This window comes from Haliotis rubra, unplaced genomic scaffold, assembly GCF_003918875.1.
Source record: "Haliotis rubra isolate DU_JTF1 unplaced genomic scaffold, ASM391887v1 Scf202, whole genome shotgun sequence".
Taxonomy (NCBI): Eukaryota; Metazoa; Mollusca; class Gastropoda; order Lepetellida; family Haliotidae; genus Haliotis; species Haliotis rubra.
The window spans coordinates 584,497-596,619 of NW_025766026.1; the positions used below are offsets into that span (position 1 = coordinate 584,497).

At 42.8% G+C, this 12,123-nt stretch overlaps 1 protein-coding gene across 1 annotated transcript in view; it reads right to left on the reverse strand.

Moving 5' to 3' along the window:
• Positions 1 to 294: 294 nt before the first annotated feature.
• The window catches only part of LOC124275752 (WD repeat-containing and planar cell polarity effector protein fritz homolog), a 29,579-nt gene continuing 17,750 nt past the window's right edge, over positions 295 to 12,123 (reverse strand). Inside the window, 13 exon segments of the mRNA XM_046711409.1 lie at positions 295 to 1,370; positions 1,670 to 1,695; positions 2,584 to 2,681; positions 3,596 to 3,714; positions 4,080 to 4,177; positions 5,507 to 5,597; positions 5,708 to 5,771; positions 6,302 to 6,425; positions 6,928 to 7,042; positions 7,576 to 7,681; positions 8,110 to 8,211; positions 8,726 to 8,819; positions 10,068 to 10,080. Of these exon segments, the coding sequence (XP_046567365.1) occupies positions 1,320 to 1,370; positions 1,670 to 1,695; positions 2,584 to 2,681; positions 3,596 to 3,714; positions 4,080 to 4,177; positions 5,507 to 5,597; positions 5,708 to 5,771; positions 6,302 to 6,425; positions 6,928 to 7,042; positions 7,576 to 7,681; positions 8,110 to 8,211; positions 8,726 to 8,819; positions 10,068 to 10,080 (1,101 nt within the window). The 3' untranslated portion in view covers positions 295 to 1,319.

Below are 12,123 nucleotides of genomic sequence, written 5' to 3' on the forward strand. Positions count from 1 at the left end.
TGAAATGACTCAAGTGCTAGTTCTCACAAGTCAAGTGCATAAAAGACACAGTTATCTCATACTGCCAAAAAAAACTTCACAAGATCACTTTCAGGGAGTTCTATTCTCTCAGGAAGCAGCTATTAGTAGAGTTATGGTGGCTGATACTGGATCAGCAAGCATGACTTCCACACAATGTTCTGTGGAGTAAAATCATACAAACTCCTCTTGTTTTCAATTTTGGGTTGAAATGTAAAGTGCAAAGTAATGTGTGCAGTACAAAATCATGATGTTGATGCATAAAAACACTGGAAATTATTATCAAAACATTTTATTATTGAGAATATACATACAACCTTGTTGGCAGGTATTTACACAGGGCAGAATGTGACTACTTGTTCGATGCAAAGATACATGGCATATTTTCCTGTTGAAAATGTTGCTTTATTGACCAGTCTCATTAGAATCAGATCTTTCACACTGACGAGATACCAGGAAGATCTGAAGACGCCTCCACTGGCGGACACATCAAGTAACCCCTGACCAATATATTCTGAAGGATATGTGGATTCTTGGGCTTATCATATGGCATCTTTCCATAACGATTGTGGTACACTTCATTTCATATAATAGCACAGCCTTAATGCAGATTTCTCTTACTATAATCAAGGCACGGAAATCAGAACTTGTCTTTCTGGTGAGGTATTGTATCCAAGTAAAAGATCTGATTTTGATGAGACTCACATTGAATGTCTACACTGAATAATGAAGAAATATGGCATAAATATCCCCATCGTGTAGAGAGAACTGACCCATCTCTTGTAAATGTCATTGTATGTCAATTGTATATTTAGGATTTTTCACAGATTTTTGACCATCAGTAGACATTATTTCAACATGTCACAAGCAAATATTGGGACAGTAAAGAAGGTTAACAATTTCTGTACCCATAAAACACCTATAAAGTTTTAAAGTGTGTGAATATCTCTTAATGTTACAAAAATATAACTTTATAATGGACGGTTCAATGTACAAAAGTTAATGTATATCATGTGTATGTTACAAATAAGGACTCAAATTCCTGAGTACAAGAGGAGCATCATTTTGATTTAAGTGAATTATTGCTAACAGAATTTCAAATCCTCTTCTGTTTGTTGATGAAATACATGTCACTTCTGCAGAAGCTGTTATATATGTCATCATTATAACATAAGTTAGTAATTTTTTCACTCAATTTAGGAAATTTCACTGAAAATTGTGTAAGAACTAGAGGACAAATATTAGCCAGCAGATGAATCCTTGTACTCTCTTGCCCTTGTGTCCCAAAGTCTGTTCCACTTTTACACAACTCCAAAATGTATGACCTTGACATTCCCCTCCTCTTCCTCTTCCTAAAACAGAATTATCAGTTTAGTTTGTGACAATATTTGCGATACTGCGAGGAAGGATTTTATTCACGTTCAATAATACATAAAGGAGATAACAGTTTTTTCGTCCAGGAATCATTTTCAGGTTCAAATCTCACAGATGGAGCTGATTATATTCCCTGGTTTGTACATCCACATTCTTGTCTGTTTCATTGAAGTGATAAATGTGTACAACCTGAAATACTGTTCAAATTGGCATTAAATCCCAAATTAACTTACTATAAGCATAGGATGTACAAAAGTTTATTCAGATCACTACTTACTTCATGATCATTCCTTGCTCTGTGTCCTGAAAAGATAACAGTGTAATATTGGCAATTACTTTACCTATTTCAGAATCCATATAAGCTACAGAGCTGGTTGTGCAAAGTGATAGATTACTATCCTACCACATAAAGGAACTATATCACACCACACTTCTCTAAAAATATATAATGCATTTCACTCAATAATAGTAACTATCAGCCCTGAGGAAATCTACCATATAATATATTAAAACATTTTTTTACATCTTTAGATTACAATATTAAATTAATAAGTTTGAATTAATTAATTCAACGTTGACGTTGCATTAAATTGAAGCTCGCACCCTCTACCGGCCGAACAATATATTTTAAGCGAACCCCATAGAGTTATGTCCCTTGGAGTGCCCTTTACAAATATCCTACAAACACCTAGTGATTGAAACCACTTCAGCAAACACCAACAACACTGTGTGCGACCGTTTTCGATGTACGGAGCAATTGTTTACATTCCATATATGGCAAGTGTTCTGTGTTTGGAAGCTGTCACCTTGAACTTGAAGTTTCAATTATCGATTTCATGCAAGTTGTAAGGGATAATAAGTCTTTTATTGCATTAATAGGAAGCCAAAGTGAGTGCATATGCCCAATATATATAATATAGGCCAAAATATTGTCGAAAATGTGTGACATTGTGCCTGTTATCATGATTATGAACTTGCACTTTCATTGGGTGAGTATATGGTTTTATGCCAATTTTAGCAATATACCTGCAGAGGTCCCCAGAAATGGGCTTCACTCATTATACCCATGTGGGTAATCTAACCTGGGTCTTCGGCGTAACGAACAAAGGCTTCAACCACTAAGCTACACCTGACTTATAGGGGCAGGCTAGTTGAAATGAACAACCTTTCACAACAGGCAAACTAGCTAACCTTGGTCTTGTCTCCTTGGAGGCTGGTCCATCAGAGCAGCTGTGTAGTCATGGATGAGATCGCCATCAATCTCATATTCTTCATCAGGGGGCTGGTACCTGCACACACAGATCTACTGTAGTAAGACGTTTTAAGTACCAACATATACTACCCATCAAAAATTTAGACTCACTTAAAACACTCACCATATGTTATGTATATACATAAGGTTACATCGAATATGAATTTCTCCCCTAACTTGGGGGAACCAACTGCAAACCTTATGCAGATGAATTGCATGAGGATCATGCATCAGATTGCTGAAAAGCATGTGCAAATATCATGCATGTGAACAGCTGCATTTTGGTGTAAAGTTTTGTTAAGAATTCACCAATTTTCACAGAGTCTCATCATTGATTGAACTCATGACAATAATATTTTCAATGTTACAAATTTGTTTTACAATGCATCAGTTCATGTGTAAACAGTATGGAATATTTTGCAAAATCTAGTTTAGAACAGTTGACTGAAGTAAGTGGCTACATTTACACTAGTGAGTCTAAACCTTTGATGGGTAGTATTTTTAACCTCTCAGTGGCATCCGACATCAGTGCAGTTATTTGCATTCTCACACAGCTTCATAATATTTGCCACACTGATTTGATAGTTTAAATGTTCTACTGATTGCGAAGGAGCCCACAGCAGCATATTAACATTTCAACATATTCTTTGTTCAACCTATCTATCACTGAAGAATGTTCATGGCGTTGGGGATAGTTTCTTGTGACATTGGTAAAAGACAGTGTCATTGAGCTGTCTTCATTATGGTCAGTTGCTTTTGTACATGGTTGAAAAGATGGGTATTATAAAGACCTCTCACCATGCCCTGGATCATATTAAGTCACTTGCATAAATAATCTATGAATTATAATTCTTGTATCTCAACATAGAGATTGTAAATATGATTACCAGAAACAAACATGAAAACAAATCATGACAGATTGGCTGAAAGATATGAAGACTACATCCTCACCCTCTGACAGACCCGTTCCTGTGTCGCTGTGTGTCGATGAAGCGGTGGGAGCGGGAGGAGGAGGATGCTTGTTGTCGGTAGTATTCACTCTGCCACGGGTGCTGCCGTGACCGTGGTAGCTGAGAAGCAAACGCAATGCATTTACTGTAAATCTCACCATGATAATGTCAGTGCTGACTGCTTAACTAAAATGTGTCATGAAATATAAGTGTGAAGCCCAGATTGAAATTTAAAATGCTCATCAGCAAACAACATCACCAAGACTGCTGAAATCAAATGCTATGATCTTGTATGGAGTGAAAGCTGTTTGAATGGCATCCAAGTGAAAGATTTCCATAATGTGTCTATCTACATTCCTGAGAAGTTTTCAAACCTATCAGGGCTCCATTACGTAATCTGGTACATGCCATGGAATGAAAAAGAACTTTTTTAACATTTGACAAATGGAAGAGGATTATTAATATAAGTTAAACTGAATTCACACCTGGTCAAGGAGATTCTCGTGGTCCTGTTGAGGATTGTGGTCACCATTGTGATAACCATCATCTAAAGACAGCTCCTCATCCAAACCATCAAAGGAATCTGAAAGTACAATCACTCTGTAGCCTTCTTTTCTCCACAGTCCTACACACCTCCTTCACTTCAAGTAGGCAAAGTTCAACATCTTTAAGTAGAGTACTGACACAGTAATAGCAAGCTTGATGTTTAGGACTGACATCATCTCCAAGAAAAGTGTTTTATCTGTTGCTGTTGTTACACATTTCAAAAATTTACTTTACTTGGTGAGCGTGTTTGGCTTAATGCTGCCTTAAACACCACTTCCTTCACATCAGAGTGTGATGTCTTAAAGTGTAAATATCATCCACAGTGATGACGGTAGTAGACCATTTTGACAAAATACCCAACAGACCAAGGATGTGAAGCAGCCCCATTCTGTGATTCAAACCATTCGCCATCATATCCTGTCAGCACATGATTCTACACTGCATGTTCAGTACCATAGAAAACCACATGGTTTCTGGTTCCCTTTCTCCAGTTGTATCATCTGATCCCCTTTCTCTGGTCACACCACCTGATCCCCTTTCTCAGATCACACCACCTGATCCCCTTTCTCTGGTCACACCACCTGATCCCCTTTCTCTGGTCACACCACCTGATCCCCATTCTCTGGTCACACCACGTGATCCCCTTTCTCAGATCACACCACCTGATCCCCTTTCTCAGATCACACCACCTGATCCCCATTCTCAGGTCACACCACCTGATCCCCTTTCTCTGGTCACACCACCTGATCCCCTTTCTCAGGTCACACCACCTGATCCCCTTTCTCTGGTCACACCACCTGATCCCCTTTCTCAGGTCACACCACCTGATCCCCTTTCTCAGGTCACACCACCTGATCCCCTTTCTCTGGTCATTTCTCACACACCACCTGATCCCCTTTCTCAGGTCACACCACCTGATCCCCTTTCTCAGGTCACACCACCTGATCCCCTTTCTCAGGTCCCCACCCCTTTCTTCCCATCTCAGGTCACACCATCTGATCCCCTTTCTCAGGTCAGTTGATCCCCTTTCTCATCACACCACCTGATCCCCTTTCTCCAGTTGTATCATCTGATCCCATTTCTCAGGTCACACCACCTGATCCCCTTTCTCAGGTCATACCACCTGATCCCCTTTCTCCAGTTGTATCATCTGATCCCCTTTCTCAGGTCACACCACCTGATCCCCATCTGATCTCCTTTCTCCAGTTGATCCCCTTTCTCAAGTCACACCACCTGATCCCCTTTCTCAGTTGTCATCTGATCCCCTCTCAGGTCACACCACCTGATCCCCTTTCTCAAGTCATACCATCTGATCCACCTGTCTTTATCCACCTGGTTTTACAAGCCTTGTGACATCCCTTCTTACCAAGTGACTCAGAGTCCACCTGTTCTGCCTTCCTCTTGGCCACCTCTGCAAGAGCTGTCTCCCCCTTGTCTAGGGCCATATGGTGGATGTCCTGTAACATACATCACCATGGAGAGAAAACAGTCTTCAAATGGCCAGGTCTCAAATCCTAATTCAGAATAGATTTAACAATTCCAATCCATATAAAGGTTTCAAACTCACCATAAACAGATCCCTGGCACCGATATCAACAGCTAAAAGGAACGCCTTGTCAAATCGAGCATACCTGCAATGATGTGAAATACTTCAGAGTTCTTTACATTTATCCTAGTTGCTTCATCATGTTCATAAGAAAAATATTTCAAGAAAAATGCAATGGACTTGTGATAATATGTTACGAGAAGACTGGTTCACAATTACTATCAAATGACTTATAATCGATGTGATTTATAGCTTTCGAAAAGAGACAATTCCCATATCTATGGCAAAGCGCAGTGATTGTATGCTTGGGGCACAAAATACCTCGAAGGTAATAAAAGCTATGATGCAGCTCTAGAAAATGAGGAAACTGGTTTCAGGTGTTTGCAGATTAGGGTCATGTTGGGGAAACTAAAACATGTATATATCTTTATAGGTTGAAGACAATAGTTTCATCATTTTCAGACCATTAGCATCAAATTTTGAGAAGCTAATACCTAATAAAAAAATGAAAGGCCTAAATTTGATACCAAATGTGCCGCATTAGACTTTTGCCACTTTCTGTAATGGCAAATTACAGTATAAGTCTCCTATTACACTAACTGATGTACACGTTACCTCAGTAAGTAATGAAAGAATCGTCTTGCTAGTCTGCTGATGGGGTCTCTGTACTCCAGTATTGTTACTTCAGATATAGCAGGTTTAGGAGCATAGAATGTACCAAGAGTGGCTTCAAGCTGAGCTGCAAGATCAACATGACGATTAAATCTCAAGTTTGCCATGTAGCCATTCAGGGTGATTCATTCTTACACTTATACATGTATACACAGTGAAAGCCTGATAACCCACATGGTAAAATTCCAAAAGCAATTTGTAGAACTTTTCAGACTAACAAATCCCAGAAGCTTGGATTCCCACACTTCCCATATGTTTACCATTCTTCCCTTATGTTTACCATTCTTTCCATATGTTTATCATTCTTGTACTCCCACCACTCTTGCACAGTATTTACCTCTCTTCCCTTATTTTACCACTGAATTCTCAGGCAATTCTAGAATGCCCGATCAGGTTGAATCTGGTCACCCACTATACTATTCTTGCAGGTCTAAACAACACAAACCTCCACCGCGAATTGCTGCAACATTGATGCCTGGAGTAGAAGGCATGCCAAACTTTCCCCCAAGAAAATCCCATTTATTTGTTGCATTAGGTATGTTTTCAACTCTCTGATTTAACATCTCTACCTTCTCTGTCAGCATTGAGGGGCATCCGCAGTAGGTTGTTGACTATTGTAGACAGACAGGAGTAGCACGTGTGACCGTCTGTGTCCCAGTTGAGGCTGGACAACACACCCACTGCCTGCACACATCACGAACATACTCCATCATAACACTGACATTCAACTGGGCAGAGCAAGCACATAAGGCAGCGTTCAATCTAGTCTAATCAATTCAATCACCACAGAACATCACTGATAATCACTATTACTCATGTACCATTTGACTGGAACTACTATAACTACCGACAGACTAGAGTAATAAATTTTTAATATAATCATGATAACAGATTGATAATTCTTTGTTCAATTAACTATCTTGGTTCACAAAAATCTTATAATCATTAGTTTGGCTGTAGAAAAGGGACAGGGATCATAAGTGTTCAGTGGATCAACTTCTTGTTTCAAACATGGCCATGGTGGCAACTTTATCACCGAGTCTGAAGCCTAAGCCTAGTCAACTCCTAGAAGGGTCTCAAACACTGATCGTTACGCTCTAACTCAAACACTGTGACACTGTGAAGTGATGCTTTTTCCATTCTTGAAGAAACATTCGGCCAACGTGCTTTATCTTGAACTGAGCAAACAATATCCATGTTTAGCACTGTACCAGTACCTCATCAATCTGTTTATGCTTGAGGTACTCTCTAACCAGCTCAAGGGGAGATAATCTCTCCCGACTCACAACGCCAAGGTGGAAGAGCAAAACAGCTGGCGGACCCCTGGAACACATATAAAGACAGATACCTATCAAAGAGGTCATATGAATTACAAATAATTCCATTCTCAAATGTTGTTTTATGATTTACCAGCATTATTACAGTTACATCAAAGTGTCCTGTAAATATACAAATATGGACAAGGCAAACATCATGAGAAACTATATGCCAGGTCACAGTTACACATTAACAACCACACAACACGAATATAATCCCCACTTCAACTGGCCCTGCATCAGGCATGGAACACTGGGGACCTACTTTCCCTCAGAATTCCTACAAAGCTACTCATTCACACACACACTAACTACAATAAACTAATGTTGGATGAGCAAAACAGTGCAATTTAGAAGAAGACATCAAAACCCTTAAAATTGGTTAAAAAGTATGAATTTGTTTAGATATGGACCTGTTTAAAAAATAGATCTTACTTGTCAAATGTGAGGAACAAGGCATCCATATAATCTGTGACACAGTCTGTTGTCTGGGGGCTGAAGGGGCACCAGTCCATGTGGGTTAAGGTCACTGGGCCCCTGGTCAAGAGATAAACAGAAGTTAGGGCAGCATGTTCAGAAAACATCTTTATATATTTTACTTAAGGTCAGAAGGGTTAAATTGTTTGTTCTGAAAAATGAACTAATATAAATCACAAAGTGTTTAAAGGTAAAGTAAAACATTTGTTTTCTTATCTGAAATGGAATCGAATTAAAGATTTCAATATAGTGATAATTGGATCGATTACAGACATCATTACGTTTTTACCATCCAAACTAACCCACCCCTGCACACTTTCAACAAAAGGGAAGATCTGGGGTAGAATAGGTCTTCAGCAACCCAAGCTTGCCACAAAATGCTTTCGTCGTAGAGGCGCTAACAGATAGGGGGATCGGGACTGGTCAGGCTCATAGCTGACTTGGATTGACACATGTCATCGGTTCCCAATTGCGCAGATCGATGCTCATGCTGTTGATCACTGGATTGTCTGGTAAAACTAAACTCACTCACTCACTCATTCACCAAAAGGAAAAGTGAGTTTGAAAACCCCACCTGAAGAACCTGTTAATTCTTAGATATTTTTCTGATCCTGGTTCTTCTGATACAAGGCTTATTCTTAAAGGGTTGAGTGCCATGTCATAGAGCTGAAAAAGGCAAATCAGAATGCTCCATTTTCTTAATAGGCTTTACACAAGGTAATTATATAGTTATACATTTTTGTTATTATTATATTGAGACATGTGTCCAACCAAAACATTGTACGCTCTGAGTGCCTGGACAACACTCACCAGTACATCTCCTCTTGCACTCCCCACAAACACAACTGTACACCCAGGGTGCCAGGACATCACTCACCTGTACATCTCCTCTTGCACTTCCCACAAACACAACTGTACCCCCAGGGTGCCATGAAAACACTCACCTGTACATCTCCTCTTGCACTCCCTTGCACTCTACACAAACACAACTGTACACCCAGGGTGCCAGGACATCACTCACCTGTACATCTCCTCTTGCACTCCCCACAAACACAACTGTACACCCAGGGTGCCAGGACATCACTCACCTGTACATCTCCTCTTGCACTCTGCACTCCCCAGGGTGCAACACACAACATCTCCTCTTGCACTCCCCATAAACACAACTGTACCCCCAGGGTGCCAGGACAACACTGTACATCCCAGGGTGCCAGGACATCACTCACCTGTACATCTCCTCTGCATCACACTCTCACTCCACAAAACACTCACATGTACATCTGTACAAACCCCCAGGGTGCCAGGACAACACTCACCTGTACATCTCCTCTTGCACCTGTACATCTCCTCTTGCACTCCCCACAAACACAACTGTACACCCAGGGTGCCAGGACATCACTCACCTGTACATCTCCTCTTGCACTCCCCACAAACACAACTGTACATGTACATCTCCTCTTGCACAACACTCACCATCTCCCTCTTGAACTCCCCAAACACACAACTGTACTCCCCAGGGTGCCAGGACAACACTCACCTGTACATCTCCTCTCTTGCACTCCCCACAAACACAACTGTACCCCCAGGGTGCCAGGACAACACTCACCTGTACAGGACATCACTCACCTGTACATCTCCTCTTGCACTCCCCACAAACACAACTGTACCCATCTCCTCTTGCACTCCCAACAAACACACAACTGTACCCCCAGGGTGCCAGGACATCACTCACCTGTACATCTCCTCTTGCACTCCCCACAAACACAACTGTACCCCCAGGAGGACATCACTCACCTGTACATCTCACTCCCCACAAACACAACTGTACTCCCCAGGGTACCAGGACAACACTCACATGTACATCTCCCCCCCACAAACACAACTGTACCCCCAGGGTGCCAGGACATCACTCACCAGTACATCTCCTCTTGCTCTCCCCCAAACCACAACTGTACCCCCAGGGAGCCAGGACATCACTCACCTGTACATCTCCTCTTGCACTCCCCACAAACACAACTGTACCCCCAGGGTGCCAGGACATCACTCACCTGTACATCTCCTCTCCCCACAAACACAACTGTACCCCCCAGGGTGCCAGGACAACACTCACACATGTACATCTCCTCTTGCACTCCCCATAAACACACTATACCCCCAGGTGCCAGGACATCACTCACCTGTACATCTCCTCTTGCACTCCCCACAAACACAACTGTACCCCCAGGGTGCCAGGACATCACTCACCTGTACATCTCCTCTTGCACTCCCAACAAACACAACTGTACCCCCAGGGTGCCAGGACAACACTCACATGTACATCTCCTCTTGCACTCCCCACAAACACAACTCTACCCCCAGGGTGCCAGGGCAACACTCATGTACATCTCCTCTTGCACTCCCCACAAACACAACTGTACCCCCAGGGTGCCAGGACATCACTAACCTGTACTTAACCTTTTGCCCTCCACACAAACACAACTGTACCCCCAGGGTGCCAGGACAACACTCACATGTACATCTCCTCTTGCACTCCCCACAAACACAACTGTACCCCCAGGGTGCCAGGACAACACTCACATGTACATCTCCTCTTGCACTCCCCACAAACACACAACTGTACCCCCAGGGTGCCAGGACAACACTCACATGTACATCTCCCTCTTTGCACTCCCCACAAACACCACTGTACTGTACAACACTCACCTGTACATCTCCTCTTGCACTCCCCACAAACACAACTGTACCCCAGGGTGCCAGGACAACACTCACCTGTACATCTCCTCTTGCACTCCCCACAAACACAACTGTACCCCCAGGGTGCAAGGGGCAACACTCACATGTACATCTCCTCTTGAACTCACCACAACTGTACATCTCCTCTTGCACTCCCTTGCACAAACACAAACACACTAACTGTACCCCAGGGTGGACATCACTAACCTGTACTTTTTAACCTTTTGCCCCTCCCACACAAACACAACTGTACCCCCCAGGGTGCCAGGACAACACTCACATGTACATCTCCTCTTGCACTTCCCCAAAACACAACTGTACTCCCCTCAGGGTGCCAGGACAAACACTCACATGTACATCTCCTCTTGCACTCCCCACAAACACAACTGTACCCCCAGGGTGCCAGGACAACACTCACATGTACATCTCCTTGAACTCCCCATAAACACAACTGTACTTCCCCAGGGTGCCAGGGACAACACTCACTCTGTACATCTCTTGCACTCCCCACAACACAACTGTCCCCCTTAGGGTGCCAGGACAACACTCACATGTACATCTCTCTCTTGCACTCCTTAACAAATACAACTGTGGGCCTCAGGGGTCCAGGACATCACTCACCTGTACATCTCCTCTTGCACTCCCCACAAACACAACTGTACTTCTCTAGGGTGCCAGGACAACACTCACCTGTACATCTCTCCTCTTCTGCACTCCCCATAAACACAACTGTACCCCAAGGGTGCCAGGACATCACTCACCTGTACATCTCTCTGCCTGCACTCCCAACAAACACAACTGTACCCCCTAGGGTGCCAGGACAACACTCACATGTACATCTCCCTCTTGCACTCCCCACAAACACAACTGTACCCCCAGGGTGCCGGGACAACACTCACATGTACATCTCCTCTTGCACTTCCCCACAAACACAACTGTACCCCCCAGGGTGCCAGGACAACACTCCCCACTTAACCTCTTGCACAACTGTACCCCCAGGGTGCACAAATCACTCCCCAGGTGCCAACACTACATGTACATCTCCTCTTGCACTCCCCACAAACACAACTGTACCTCTTTCAGGGTGCCTGGACACACTCACATGTACTTACCTTCTTGCCCTCCACACAAACACAACTGTACCCCCAGGGTGCCAGGTTATCACTCACATGTACATCTCTCTTGCACTCCCCACAAACACAACTTGTACCCCCAGGGTGCCAGGACAACACTGTACAT